A 15530-nucleotide genomic window follows, 5' to 3' on the forward strand; every position below is an offset into this window, starting at 1 on the left:
ATATATATATATATATATATATATATATATATATATATATATATTAGCCGAAAATGTTATTTTTACAAAACTTGGGCATAAAATGTCATTTTATTTAAAAAAAAAAGGGCCAAAAATGTAAATTTTTATATCAATGGGTCGGATACATCAACTTATGGGTCCTTGGGCCAAAAATGTCAACTTACATACAATTGGACTAAAGATGTGAATTACATGCCTATTGGGCCTAAACTATGCATTACATGTTTAATGGGCCTTAGTGGCCCATATACATGCAAATTGGATCTAATACATGCTAATTGGATCTAAACTATGCATTACATGTTTAATGGGCCTTAGTAGCCCATATACATGCTTATTGGACCCAAACTATACACTACATGTTTAATGGGCCATATTGGGCTTACTACATGTGTTTTGGGCCTCATACATTCATTTACATACTCGTTGGATATTTTATTAAAAACATGGAACATACAAGCAAACATTATATAACATAATGCAATAATCACGTAAACTTAGTCAAGGTTGCTAATGAGACATGTCGGTTGACACCTCTAGAGTGTATGATCGTAGCCTGTAGTTATAACCAGAGTCTTCTGGAGGGAGAGCGAGAGTTTGTGTATACGGGATGACACCCCACACCTGAGTTTTTCTGTCACACCCCGAAAACCACAGGTGGAAACGTTCCCGGGGTTGACTCCATGTCGTGTATCAAATCCAATGTACATAGTAATCACAGTAAACAACCATTACATTACTTATATATGAAAATTTACATTTGGTTCAAAAGTAAATTGTACAAAAGTTATACATATATCATATGAACAAAAGAGACGAGTCTTTGGAGCACTCCATCTTCACCAAAAGATATCGCCGGGTACCTGTCTAACTTGGACCTGAGAATACAAGCAGTTTGAAAATCAGCATAAAGCTGGTGAGTTCGTAAGCGGTTTTGTTTTGTGAAAATGTATCGATTTCCTTTAGTTTTTTTTGAAAAGATTTGATATCCAAGAAATCCCATATTTTCTTATGTAAAGTAGTTAAGTTATCTTTCGTTACAGTTCTGTTATCAGATATAAGTTAACCCCAGGAAAATCCCATATTTTCCTAAATGCAAGATTGATAGAATAACACATAGTATAGTTTAATATACAAAACTATAATTTTGACGAACTGTAGATAGAAAATATTTTGAAAACCTTGGGATTAACATCCCAAACCATTTATAAGATAATTCGATAAAAACCATGGGATCACTATCCCGAAAGTAGATATAATTAGTTTGATAAACCATGGGATCACTATCCCGAAACTAGATATAAGATAGCTTGATAAAATCATGGGATTAACATCCCATATAAGATTTAGTTTCAAAACCATGGGATTGCCGTCCTGAACGAAATATAGACACAAGACCATGGGATTATCATCCCGAACGAGGTATAGACATAAAACCATGGGATTACCATCCCGAACGAGATATAGATTACAAGACCATGGATTACCATCCCGAACAAGATATAGATTCTAAACAGATCCTAGCTGTGAATAAGTTCATATTAATACGTATTGTGAGTCGGGTAACCATACTGATACGACAACGAGACCTCCTTGATGTTAGTCAGACGTCGAATGATATCCAGAATTTGTCACCCCAGGCGTGACCGCCCAACTGTAGCTAGCAGTTAAGGTGTGGGATTGTCAGTCCCGAATAGATCTATTCACAAACTCTTCGCTCTCCCTCCAGGAGACTCTGGTTACACTTCCGGAGAGGATTTACTTGATCATCCATAAAGGGTAGTGACTATCTCACAAACTAGTATTAAACTATTCACAGGATTCATATACGATAACAAACATACAAAGGTTTTAAGACATGATACAGTAAAAATAGTTACATACAATGAGACTATCTGGCAAAACATTCGAATGATACGGAGATAAACTGAATCAGACATAGTTTATCTAATAACTTAGTACAGAGATCAGTAAGTGATATAAAGAGAAACATAGAACCCCAAATTATTCCCATAATAATTTAATTAGTTTGGTTATTTTCTTAACTAAAATCCATTTAGTTGTAATTAATAAATCATTCCTTATGCTCAACATAATACATAAGGAGTAAAAGAGTTTATAAGTTTGCCAGATATTATTTGAAATACATAGATATTATGATTTGAAAACAGTTTTGGTTTGCTTGTATTCCCCCCTGAAAACAGTTAAAAACAGTGAAAAAGGCGTAGGGGTATGAACTCACCGGACGAGAAGTATGACGATTTGGATGCTAAGAGTGGATCCGGGGCTTGTAAATACACGAGGTTCCTAATTATAATGAAAAGATACACATTTGTATCTAATTAGGACATAGATTGATTGTTGGATAGGGACCATTGCTTCTAGTCGCGAAAACACTCCGATACGAGTGTTTGGAGGGACCCGGGTGGCGTTTAGGGATGAGAAATGACACTAGGGACTTGGGACTTGAGTTTACTCCCCATGAGTAAACTTATACAAGAGTTTTAGGTCCAAAACACCCATTCCCCATGAGTTTATGGCCGTAAACTCATGGTAGGGTGGTTTAGAGTGCAAATTTGGGTTATAAATGGATATGGACACTTGGAAATGCTTGGATTAATTTTTCTTAAGGCTTGGATTAATTTAAAAACATCATTTACAACACATAAGGGAGTTTACGGCCTAGGCATGGGTTCTTTGGCCGTAAACTCTCAATTCTCCAAGATTTAGTGTTTTTAAGTTGTTAAAATCAATCACATGTGATTCTAAAAATTCCCACAAGCCTAGAAATGAGTTTACAAGTGACATATGAGGCATTTATGGAGTTTACGGCCCATGAAACCCCCTTCATGGCCGTAAACTCTAATATAGGGAGCTACAAGGTGTTTCAAGGTCTAAAACTTGCATGAATGGACTTCTAAAATTCATCTAAGGGCCTTAGGGGTGTGTAGTTTGCATTCTAACACCAAAAATTTTGGAGTTTACGGCCCAAGAACAGGTCTTGGCCGTAAACTCTTAGAAATACCATAAAAGATGTGTTTTAGGCCCTTAAAGTATTTTTGGTTGGTCCCTTGATTTATTCCAAGGCTTTTGGTGGTGTTGGATGGCTTTCTAACACCTTAGAATGAGATTTATGCCAAGTTTTATGGAGTTTACGGCCCAAGAACTCTCCTTGGCCATAAAATCACCTAAGTCCCTCAAAATTAATGTTTCAAGTGTCCAAATGCAAGAATCAAAGTCCTATAATTCATATCTAAGCTGTAGGGGTGATTTGGAAGGGTTTAAAGACATGTAAAACACCATTTTCATGAGTTTACGGCCCAAGCTTATGCCTTGGCCGTAAACTCCTTCAAAGTCCACAAAATTATAGTTTTAGGTGTTCTAAGTCCATATCTTGAAGCCCCTTAGCCATATCTAAAGTCCATTTGAGTCTAGGAAGGAGTTTAAGGGCTAAAAACCCTTCAAAATGGAGTTTACGGCCTAGGCTGCCTCCTGGGCCGTAAACTCACATATCTTGTCCAATTTCATGCTTAAGTGTCTAATTTGGAAGCTAAACATGCTATAGATTAAGGCTAGGAAGGTACCTTAAGGATTTGAAGCCTTAAATTTGAGTTTTGGACACTTAATCTTTGGATTTTGGAGAGAGGTTAGAGAGAGAGTAGAGAGAGAAGGAAAAAGCTTCAAATGAGTGCTTAAACATGTTTATATAGTCCCTAAAACTTGGACACGGTGGAATTCTACCCGATACCGGCCTTAAACGATGCTTTGGGTCGCACTCGATTGAGTTTTCGTCACCCGACGAGGATATTTCTAAAACTTATGAAATAATTGTTTTGGGCTAAATTCTTGAGTTCCTAAATGATTTGGACCCTCATTGAACGAAAATAAATATAAAATTTTAGATAACTAAGCCAAAAAATGATAATGGGACATTTCGATCTCCGACGAGTTATTCGCGTAGAACGGGTTTTCGGCGATGAACAACTTCGGGTTGTTACATTATCCCCCCGTTAGAGGGAATTTCGTCCCGAAATTCAAGGAATAAGATACAGGTCATGGATTGGAATGAGATACGAATGGATTTGTTGCTTCGGATCTTCACTTTCTCAAGTGGAATCAGGTCTCTATTGGGCATTCTAGTGAATTCTCATTATTGGAACATGCCTTGGTTTCGCTTCTTGACTCTCTCTCAATTCACGATATCAATCTGTTTTCTCGTGGAAGCTCCAACCCTGAATGACTTCGGTTTCCTCAAAGGAATCACTAGGCTTTCGTTGAGCAGACGTTTCTAAGGATTCGAGACGTGATGGTCTAGATAGATATTACCAAGCTCTAAGGGCATCCGAAACCTGAAGGTTACAGAATCGATCTCTACGAAGATCTCGAAAGGTTTGATGTGAGACTAAACTAGATGCTCGAAAGAAACTTCCGGGAGTCCTTCGGGATAGACATTTAGAGGGAATAGTTGCTAACTTCCCGTTGCTCAATAATCACAGAAACGAGGGATGCGTGATAATTTACATTGGGAAAACTTTTGAGTTCTAAGGCATAGAATGATACGAAAGTTTGATGCCGGAGATCACGAGAATCGGGTCGAGAAAAAGATCTAACGAGCGGCCCTTTCGAAAGTAAAGATAACAACGCGAACAAAAACTTGGTCATTTCTGGTTAAACATGGCATCAAAGTATTTTCATGGAAAGTTTCCCCCTTTATAAATCGAATGGAATAGAATAGTCTTCCGGGCCGAGAATTCAATCTATAAATACGAAGTTAGTGTTCTCTATCTCACTAGTTAGTCGTCTCGACGGTATACATTTCGATTACATTCAAAGGATTGAGTTTAGAATATGTTCGAATAGATAGATAACAGGTTTCCCTTTTTGCACCCAAAATCGAAAAGAGTTGCAAGCATAAGAATTATCAAAGGGAGATATACCTGCGGCATCAGAGGGATTTGTGGTCGTAGCTGTCTTGGGACAATTTCTTTTGAAGTGCCCAGCTTCACCACAATTGTAGCAGGCCTGACTAATTCCCGCTCCGGACGACTGGTTTGTTGGCTTGGCTGGTTTTCTACAGGTTCGCGCAAGATGGCCCTTATTACCACAGTTGTCGCAGATCCTTTCGCGACATGGACCAGGAATACGGTGGTGGTAGTTGCACTTACTACACCAAGGAAGAGTACCAGTGTATCCACTGGCAGGAGTTTGGGCTGTGGAACCTACAGCTGAAACAGCAACAGGGGCAGTAGCAGCATGAACTGCTACCATTTGTTGTTTCTTAGAAGACCCTTGCGTACTCTGGGCCTTACGCTTGTTCCAGGATTTCCTTTTACTTCCGCCTCCACTAGTGACTGGCTCGGGGGTAGTAGCTTCTTCATCAGAGTTGTCTTCGTGATCTATCAGGATTTTCGCAAGACATTTGGCACTGTCATACGTGTCTGGCTTCGCAGCCAATACATTCCCCTTTGTTGGCTGGGTCAACCCCCAGATGAACCTTTCTATCTTTTTACTTTCCGGGGTAACCATTCCCGGACAAAGTAATGCCAGATCATCGAATCTTGAGGTATAAGCAGCTATGTCAGAACCCTTCATCTTAAGGTTCCATAGTTCATGTTCTAGTTTCTGAAGTTCACCCCGAGGGCAATATTCTGCGAGAAGAAGCTCCTTCATAGCTTCCCAACCCATAGCATTGGCTACAGGTAAAGTTAAGGATTTGACTCGGCCATTCCACCAAGTCAGGGCTTTGTCTAGGAAGGTGCAGGCAGCAAACTTGACTCTATCAGACTCCGAACAGCTGCATATTTCAAAGATTGATTCGATTCTCTCGAACCATCGGGTTAAGACAATGACACCCCCTGTGCCATCGAAGAATGTCGGTTTTGCGTTCATGAAATCCTTATAGGAACCCCCTTTTTGGTGTCCCTGGCTATCTTCTGGGTTTTGGTGTTGGGGATCACCTCCTGAATTTCTAGAGTTCATTTGCGACATGGCTGCTACCATTGCAGCAGTCAGAACTGTCTGAAGTGATGCAAGATCAAGTTGAAAAGGAGGATTGTTGTTGTTCGTTGAGCTGGGTCTCTTTCTTGGAGGCATCGTGATCTAACAAGATCAGGAAAGAGAGGATCATAAGTCCTCTGAATTGAATCAAGAGATATGGGACAGGAGATATCTCATCATGGAAAATATAGCATCATACAAAGCGATAAAGCAGAAAGGAGTTATCAAGATAGAACATTTTATCGTTAGAGAATTAATCCAGGAAGAACGCGTATACGAGAATTTCTACAAAGGATCGGCTCGAGAAATACTCCCATAGTATTTCATGGTTCGCTGCAGCGACGATTTGTTGTTTGGGATATTGGGTAAGTTTTAGGTATGCCGCATGCCACAGTCACTCCCAAGCACATGTTGGCCGTGTCTCGAACGAATATAGTTGGCCAGGCTATATAGACCCTAGACACGACTACATAACTGCCCAGGTTTAACCGCAGTGTACAACACCCATTTACTTATGTTTTGTTCTACTTGTAGCTACGGATTTCGACGGCTCGGCATACTTAAATACTTTTGAAAATACTTATATCTTGTAGGATACTTTTAGTTCAGAGCACTTAGGCCCCTTAATGTTTATAGTTTTATACCATGTAAGGTTTGGTATACTCTGTTCACTATAAACAAGGGCTCTGATACCAATCTGTCACACCCCGAAAACCAAAGGCGGAAACGTTCCCGGGGTTGACTCCATGTCGTGTATCAAATCCAATGTACATAGTAATCACAGTAAACAACCATTACATTACTTATATATGAAAATTTACATTTGGTTCAAAAGTAAATTGTACAAAAGTTATACATATATCATATGAACAAAAGAGACGAGTCTTTGGAGCACTCCATCTTCACCAAAAGATATCGCCGGGTACCTGTCTAACTTGGACCTGAGAATACAAGCAGTTTGAAAATCAGCATAAAGCTGGTGAGTTCATAAGCGGTTTTGTTTTGTGAAAATGTATCGATTTCCTTTAGTTTTTTTTGAAAAGATTTGATATCCAAGAAATCCCATATTTTCTTATGTAAAGTAGTTAAGTTATCTTTCGTTACAGTTCTGTTATCAGATATAAGTTAACCCCAGGAAAATCCCATATTTTCCTAAATGCAAGATTGATAGAATAACACATAGTATAGTTTAATATACAAAACTATAATTTTGACGAACTGTAGATAGAAAATATTTTGAAAACCTTGGGATTAACATCCCAAACCATTTATAAGATAATTCGATAAAAACCATGGGATCACTATCCCGAAAGTAGATATAATTAGTTTGATAAACCATGGGATCACTATCCCGAAACTAGATATAAGATAGCTTGATAAAATCATGGGATTAACATCCCATATAAGATTTAGTTTCAAAACCATGGGATTGCCGTCCTGAACGAAATATAGACACAAGACCATGGGATTATCATCCCGAACGAGGTATAGACATAAAACCATGGGATTACCATCCCGAACGAGATATAGATTACAAGACCATGGATTACCATCCCGAACAAGATATAGATTCTAAACAGATCCTAGCTGTGAATAAGTTCATATTAATACGTATTGTGAGTCGGGTAACCATACTGATACGACAACGAGACCTCCTTGACGTTAGTCAGACGTCGAATGATATCCAGAATTTGTCACCCCAGGCGTGACCGCCCAACTGTAGCTAGCAGTTAAGGTGTGGGATTGTCAGTCCCGAATAGATCTATTCACAAACTCTTCGCTCTCCCTCCAGGAGACTCTGGTTACACTTCCGGAGAGGATTTACTTGATCATCCATAAAGGGTAGTGACTATCTCACAAACTAGTATTAAACTATTCACAGGATTCATATACGATAACAAACATACAAAGGTTTTAAGACATGATACAGTAAAAATAGTTACATACAATGAGACTATCTGGCAAAACATTCGAATGATACGGAGATAAACTGAATCAGACATAGTTTATCTAATAAATTAGTACAGAGATCAGTAAGTGATATAAAGAGAAACATAGAACCCCAAATTATTCCCATAATAATTTAATTAGTTTGGTTATTTTCTTAACTAAAATCCATTTAGTTGTAATTAATAAATCATTCCTTATGCTCAACATAATACATAAGGAGTAAAAGAGTTTATAAGTTTGCCAGATATTATTTGAAATACATAGATATTATGATTTGAAAACAGTTTTGGTTTGCTTGTATTCCCCCCTGAAAACAGTTAAAAACAGTGAAAAAGGCGTAGGGGTATGAACTCACCGGACGAGAAGTATGACGATTTGGATGCTAAGAGTGGATCCGGGGCTTGTAAATACACGAGGTTCCTAATTATAATGAAAAGATACACATTTGTATCTAATTAGGACATAGATTGATTGTTGGATAGGGACCATTGCTTCTAGTCGCGAAAACACTCCGATACGAGTGTTTGGAGGGACCCGGGTGGCGTTTAGGGATGAGAAATGACACTAGGGACTTGGGACTTGAGTTTACTCCCCATGAGTAAACTTATACAAGAGTTTTAGGTCAAAAACACCCATTCCCCATGAGTTTATGGCCGTAAACTCATGGTAGGGTGGTTTAGAGTGCAAATTTGGGTTATAAATGGATATGGACACTTGGAAATGCTTGGATTAATTTTTCTTAAGGCTTGGATTAATTTAAAAACATCATTTACAACACATAAGGGAGTTTACGGCCTAGGCATGGGTTCTTTGGCCGTAAACTCTCAATTCTCCAAGATTTAGTGTTTTTAAGTTGTTAAAATCAATCACATGTGATTCTAAAAATTCCCACAAGCCTAGAAATGAGTTTACAAGTGACATATGAGGCATTTATGGAGTTTACGGCCCATGAAACCCCCTTCATGGCCGTAAACTCTAATATAGGGAGCTACAAGGTGTTTCAAGGTCTAAAACTTGCATGAATGGACTTCTAAAATTCATCTAAGGGCCTTAGGGGTGTGTAGTTTGCATTCTAACACCAAAAATTTTGGAGTTTACGGCCCAAGAACAGGTCTTGGCCGTAAACTCTTAGAAATACCATAAAAGATGTGTTTTAGGCCCTTAAAGTATTTTTGGTTGGTCCCTTGATTTATTCCAAGGCTTTTGGTGGTGTTGGATGGCTTTCTAACACCTTAGAATGAGATTTATGCCAAGTTTTATGGAGTTTACGGCCCAAGAACTCTCCTTGGCCATAAAATCACCTAAGTCCCTCAAAATTAATGTTTCAAGTGTCCAAATGCAAGAATCAAAGTCCTATAATTCATATCTAAGCTGTAGGGGTGATTTGGAAGGGTTTAAAGACATGTAAAACACCATTTTCATGAGTTTACGGCCCAAGCTTATGCCTTGGCCGTAAACTCCTTCAAAGTCCACAAAATTATAGTTTTAGGTGTTCTAAGTCCATATCTTGAAGCCCCTTAGCCATATCTAAAGTCCATTTGAGTCTAGGAAGGAGTTTAAGGGCTAAAAACCCTTCAAAATGGAGTTTACGGCCTAGGCTGCCTCCTGGGCCGTAAACTCACATATCTTGTCCAATTTCATGCTTAAGTGTCTAATTTGGAAGCTAAACATGCTATAGATTAAGGCTAGGAAGGTACCTTAAGGATTTGAAGCCTTAAATTTGAGTTTTGGACACTTAATCTTTGGATTTTGGAGAGAGGTTAGAGAGAGAGTAGAGAGAGAAGGAAAAAGCTTCAAATGAGTGCTTAAACATGTTTATATAGTCCCTAAAACTTGGACACGGTGGAATTCTACCCGATACCGGCCTTAAACGATGCTTTGGGTCGCACCCGATTGAGTTTTCGTCACCCGACGAGGATATTTCTAAAACTTATGAAATAATTGTTTTGGGCTAAATTCTTGAGTTCCTAAATGATTTGGACCCTCATTGAACGAAAATAAATATAAAATTTTAGATAACTAAGCCAAAAAATGATAATGGGACATTTCGATCTCCGACGAGTTATTCGGGTAGAACGGGTTTTCGGTGATGAACAACTTCGGGTTGTTACATTTTCACTACAGTTAGACTAGGCCAGTCTAGTGTGAGTGTGTGACAAACCTTATCGTAAATCAAGTCGACGCCTAAGGACGCAACGACAAGCGAATTCGTCATAATCATGTATGGTTAAAACGGCTCACTTAGAAATCCTCTCCAACATAATTTTATGGAATACCTATAAAATCTTATGGATACAAAAACCTACATATACTGTTATTCGGTCTTAGGGTTGAGACCACAACACTTTTATAAACAAAAAATATAAGATTTTCTGGGGTAATACATAGTTAAACAATATCTTTTACTTGCAACAGAAAATACTAGGTTTTTATCTGGATTACATTTTGTACATGCCAAATACTGAAAGCACTCATGCATAAATACTTGATTTCGATATATCACATTCAAAACATTTTATTTTTGAAAATATCGGATTTTCTTGAGTTTTATAAATAATTCAAAACTTTTCATTCAAATATGCTTATGAACTCACCAACATTATATATGTTGACGTTTTCAAAATAACTTGTATTCTTAGGAAATCGTTAAGCGGAAAGGTCAGCAGGAAATGTGGAATTTATTTTATTTTGTTATCATCATACATTTAATATATTGGACATGTGTTGTAAGATATTGTACTTGATGTAAACAATGTTGGTTGTATTTTGATATGTATGATGATGGTGTTGTCTAGTTTCAATTATATACAACTGTGATGATATTACAAGATGATGTCACACGCAAGCCCCCAGACGTTTCTGCCGTCTGGTTCGGGTGTGTGACAATGTGGCAGTTGTATATTTCAAGCACGTTGTAAGTGAAATGCATAATGTAAGGAATTTGAAATATATGCTCCTATTTTGAAACCTTATCCCCAGGGAACCGCCTTTCTAGCACCATAACTTGTTCTCGGAATAGCAATAATCCACATGAATTAATACAAGACTTGGAAAAATCATAAAGATTTTTGTGCAAGAGTGTGCCAAAGAAAAAGAAATAAAGCAAAATAAAATTTTGGAATTTTGTGATGTCAAAGAAAAATGACATGAAATTCAGATGGATCCCAGGCAACGATCTCTTCCTTCTAAGTTAAGAGACTCTCGGAAGTGCTGGTGTGGCCTCTCGTTGAATTACAATCATCTATTTATTAATAAATAGTGTAAGAATTTTTTTTAGTAAGTTGCATGGGTGGTTTAAGCTTCCATCAAATTCTGAAACTCAACATAAGTTCGAAAATCGGATTGAAGTATTTGTTTAACCATTGTAGCCATAAGAACAAGTATGCTTTGGATATTGCTTAAGCGACTGGATAATATGGAAATCTCAAGAAAAGTAAAAAATCTAGATCTTTTAGGAAGAAACAACTTCGTTCAAGAACATTTCATTAAGATCACTCAAAAAGAAAAATGAGATTTCACATGATAATCGTACAAACAAAAAGGTTTTAATCATCAATTCGTTGGTGAAAATGCTAGAACATTTGATTGTTCACCGTCAATTCAGAAAAGTGTGTCGGATTTTGGGTTTCACTCAAATCATGGTAATAATGATTTTAAGATCATCAACACAGATGTTGTGTAACCATAAATCTCAGTGGTAATTGTTGAGAGTCTCAAGGGTTACGTTTTATGAATGTGAATTTGATTGAGAAATAGGAGGTAGGTTTCGAAGAAGAAAGTGTACCTCTGCTATAAAGAAGTGACAAAGCATTCAACTCTTCACTCATTGTGAGAAGAGTAAGGTAGCTCATGACTTATGTGATTTTTCAGCCTGATTGGGAAGAAATGATCGGAATCAAAATTTCATTAACGCTTCAAACATAAAGTTTAAGAGATTTAGGACAACATGCAGCAATATGCTTCTAGGGACACTTAGTTAGGACATAGATTCGAAATTATACCTGCCCCATCATTTTGAATTGGGGTAACAAGAAGTTACACCAAAATCATGAACATATTCTGAAAATAACACACAAATAAAGAAATATGAACATGCAGCAATATGCTTCTAGGGACACTTAGTTAGGACATAGATTCGAAATTATACCTGCCCCATCATTTTGAATTGGGGTAACAAGAAGTTACACCAAAATCATGAACATATTCTGAAAATAACACACAAATAAAGAAAAGTATTTTTGTAATTTTTGGATTTTCTAAAAAAGATAAAACAGAAATAAAGAAAATATTTTTGAGTTTTGGATTTTCTGAAAAAGATAAAACAGAAATAAAGAAAATATTTTTGATTTTTAAATTTTCTGCAAAAGATAAAGTAGAAATAAAGAAAATATTTTTGATTTTTATTTCTATAATTTTCTAAAAACAAATGAAAGAAAAACAGAAAATAATAAAGAAAAATAGTAAAAAAATAAATTCATAAGCATAAATGAACAGTGACTTCCAAAGCATTTCGAAGCTTAGAATCAATCGGAAGACAGTAAATGTACAAAGTATATAGAGGCATTCCAAAACCCATATGAACTGCAAAATCCGAACCATTCTGAAGCTCGGAACATGCACAGTAAATTCCTATTACGAGAGGGGTTTTGGAACTAAGTCAGCTTCAATCATTCGGCAACCTTGTAAAATACGATTGAACGTAGCTTCAGGTAAGGCCTTTACGAAGATATCAGCAAACTGATCAGAGGATCTAACAAAGTGTACTTCAACATTTCCATCCTCAGCGTGATCCTTTATAAAATGATATCGTCGTGCTATATGTTTTGTATTTAAGTGTTACACTAGATTATGGCAGATTCTGATTGCACTTTCTGAATCACAATATAATGGAATCCTTTCATGTTGATCCCATAGTCCCTTAGATGATTTTGAATCTATACAACTTTAGAAGTGCATGAAGCAATTGCATTGTATTCAGCTTCTGCAGTAGATAGGGAGACACAAGTCTGCTTCTTGGATTGCCAACTAAAAAGTTTTCCATCTTGAAACTGACATCCCCCAGAGGTTCTTTTGCGATCGAGACCACATCCACCAAAATCAGCATTTGAATACACTTGCACAAAGAAACCAGAGTTGGAAGGATACCAAATTCCAAGAGAGGTGGTTCTTTTGAGGTATCGGAATATATTCATTACAACAATCATATGAGGTTCACATGGATTTGCTTGAAACTAGCATAATAACAAACAGCAAACATTATATCTGGACGACTCGATGTTAGATACATTAAAGACCCAATCATCTGATGATATAGATGAATATCTGTAGTCAGCTTGTCCAAGGATGGCGTAAGCTTCGTTCCAAACCCCATTAGATCCTTTACCTTTGAATCACCCACCATACCGAATTTCGCAAGCAAGGTCTTTGTGTAGGCTTCTTCTTGGTTAATGACTATACCCTCTAAACTCTGTCTAATGATTAAACCAGGGAAAAGGCTAATAGGACCCATTGAGCTCATTTCAAATTTAGTTTCCATCAAATATTGGAATTCAGCAGTTAATTTAGGATTTGTGGATCCGAAAATGATGTCATCAACATAAATTTGAATGATCATTAAGTGGTCACCATCTTTCTTGCAAAAGAAGGTTGGGTCAACCGAGCCTTGTTTAAATTTGGATTGTTTCAGAAAATGTGTAAGGGTTTCATACCATGCCCTTGTAGGTTGTTTCAATCCATACATAGTATTATCGAGAACAAAACAATGATTTGTATATTTTTCATTTATGAAACCTGGTGGCTATTCCACATAGACCGTTTCCTCGAGTTCACCGTTCAGAAAAGCACACTTCACATCCATTGATTAACTTCAAAGTTTTTTTGAGCGGCATATGCAAGAAAAATCCAAATAGATTCAAGTCTTGCAACCGGTGTGAATGTCTCCTCGTAATCTATACCTTCCTCCTGGCAGTATCCTTTCACAACTAATCGTGCTTTATTGCAAATCACGTTGCCTCCCTTATCAATTTTGTTCCAAAACACCCATTTCATTCTGACGGCTGAAACATCCTTCGGAGTGGGGACTAATCTCCAGACTTTATTATGCTCAAATTCATTGAGTTCTTCCTGCATGGATTGAACCCAATCAACATGATCAAGAGCAGCCTTCACCGTTTTAGACTCAATCTTGGAAATGAATGAATTAAACATGCAAAATTGCATTTTTGAAAATAATGTGTTTGTTTCGCTTTTTTTGTTCCCTTGTTAGAATTCATGAGGATAAATCTCCAATCACTTGAGTTCTTGGGTGATCTTTAGTCCATTTGGTCAAAGGAGGAAAACATGGATCATAAGTTGGATCGACTTCGGCATAAACTTCCTCAAATTCCAATGGTACATCAGAATCATTATTTTCATTCTCCCCCTGGACATTTGAACTTGTTCCTTCATTTGATAGAGGATTCTCCCGCTAGAAATGAGGATTAGAATTGGAGCTTGAAGAGGATCCCTCCCTCTGTAATGGAGAATCAGAAGGTTCTTCCTATGTTGGAAATTCAGAGGCGTTAGGAATCGAAGGCACTTGAGTGAACTCAAAGTTATTAGCAGCGTCATCTACTATCTTTTTCAATTTGTCCTCTTGATTATTTTTAGCCTTTGATTCTGAGGAAATGGATCTATCAGGCTCATCGAATAAGTTCATAAATTCCTCATAAAGATTCGAAAGATGAATTGTCATAGGATTCATCGATGGAAAAATCTCCTCAGATGGACAATCAGTTTTCTAATAGTTATTTAGATAATTATCGTCAAAGGTGACATAATAGGTTTCCTCGATCTTTTTGGATTTCTTGTTCGGAACCCTATATGCCTTTGAATTAAGAAAGTTCCCTAAAAAGATTCCTTAGTCTTCTTTCACATCAAATTTGTTCTTATTCTCTTTGGAATTGAATATGAAACACCTGGAAACAAAGACATGAAAGAACTTAACGTTAGGTTTTAATTATTCTGAATCTCATAAGGTGTGATTAAGAATCTTTTATTGATCAGGGAGCAGCTCTGAGTGAAACAAATAGTTCCGATGGCATTAGCCCAAAAGTAAAGCAGAATATTCGCGAAGCATAACATGGTCCTTGCAGCTTCGCAAAGAGAGGGGTTTCATCTTTCAACAACACCATTCTGATAAGGAGTGTAATGAGCAGAGAAGCTGTGTGGAACCCCTTTTTCTGTCAAGAATTCTTTAAATGCTTGGTTTTTAAATTCAGAACCGTTATCACTACGAACTTTCTAAATGAGCTTTCGTAATTAAAGCTCGATCTGCTTGATGAAATCCTTCAACTTCGAAGTGGCATCTGATTTCTATCTAAGAAAGAAACCCCACATAAATCTTGAAAAGTCATCAACAATAACCAGAATATACTTATTACCACAAATGCTTTCGATGGTAGATGGGCCACAAAGATTGATGTGCAAAAGTTCCAGTGGCTCAATTATTTTAGTATTGATGGTTGTCAAATGACTCTTTCTACTTTGCTTTCCTAGTTCACAAGCAGCACACATATGTTCCT

At 37.2% G+C, this 15530-nt stretch overlaps 1 protein-coding gene across 1 annotated transcript; it reads right to left on the minus strand.

Moving 5' to 3' along the window:
• Positions 1-12902: 12902 nt before the first annotated feature.
• On the minus strand, positions 12903-13477 carry LOC145098983 (secreted RxLR effector protein 161-like). Its single transcript, XM_079036574.1, has 2 exons — positions 13352-13477; positions 12903-13199 (listed from the first exon to the last, which is right to left on the minus strand). Exons 1-2 carry the CDS (start codon positions 13475-13477, stop codon positions 12903-12905), a joined length of 423 nt encoding a protein of 140 aa, XP_078892700.1.
• Between the last annotated feature and the right edge of the window lie 2053 nt (positions 13478-15530).

Source organism: Lactuca serriola, chromosome 4, assembly GCF_051521515.1.
Source record: "Lactuca serriola cultivar US96UC23 chromosome 4, Lser_US96UC23_V15, whole genome shotgun sequence".
In the NCBI taxonomy this organism is placed as follows: Eukaryota; Viridiplantae; Streptophyta; class Magnoliopsida; order Asterales; family Asteraceae; genus Lactuca; species Lactuca serriola.

Coding starts and splice junctions, on each gene's coding strand:
- LOC145098983 (XM_079036574.1), bottom strand. CDS start 13,477: ATGGGTCCTATTAGCCTTTTCCCTGGTTTAATCATTAGACAGAGTTTA. Junction 13,200..13,351: donor GTATGGTGGGTGATTCAAAG/GTAAAGGATCTA, acceptor TTATTATGCTAG/TTTCAAGCAAATCCATGTGA.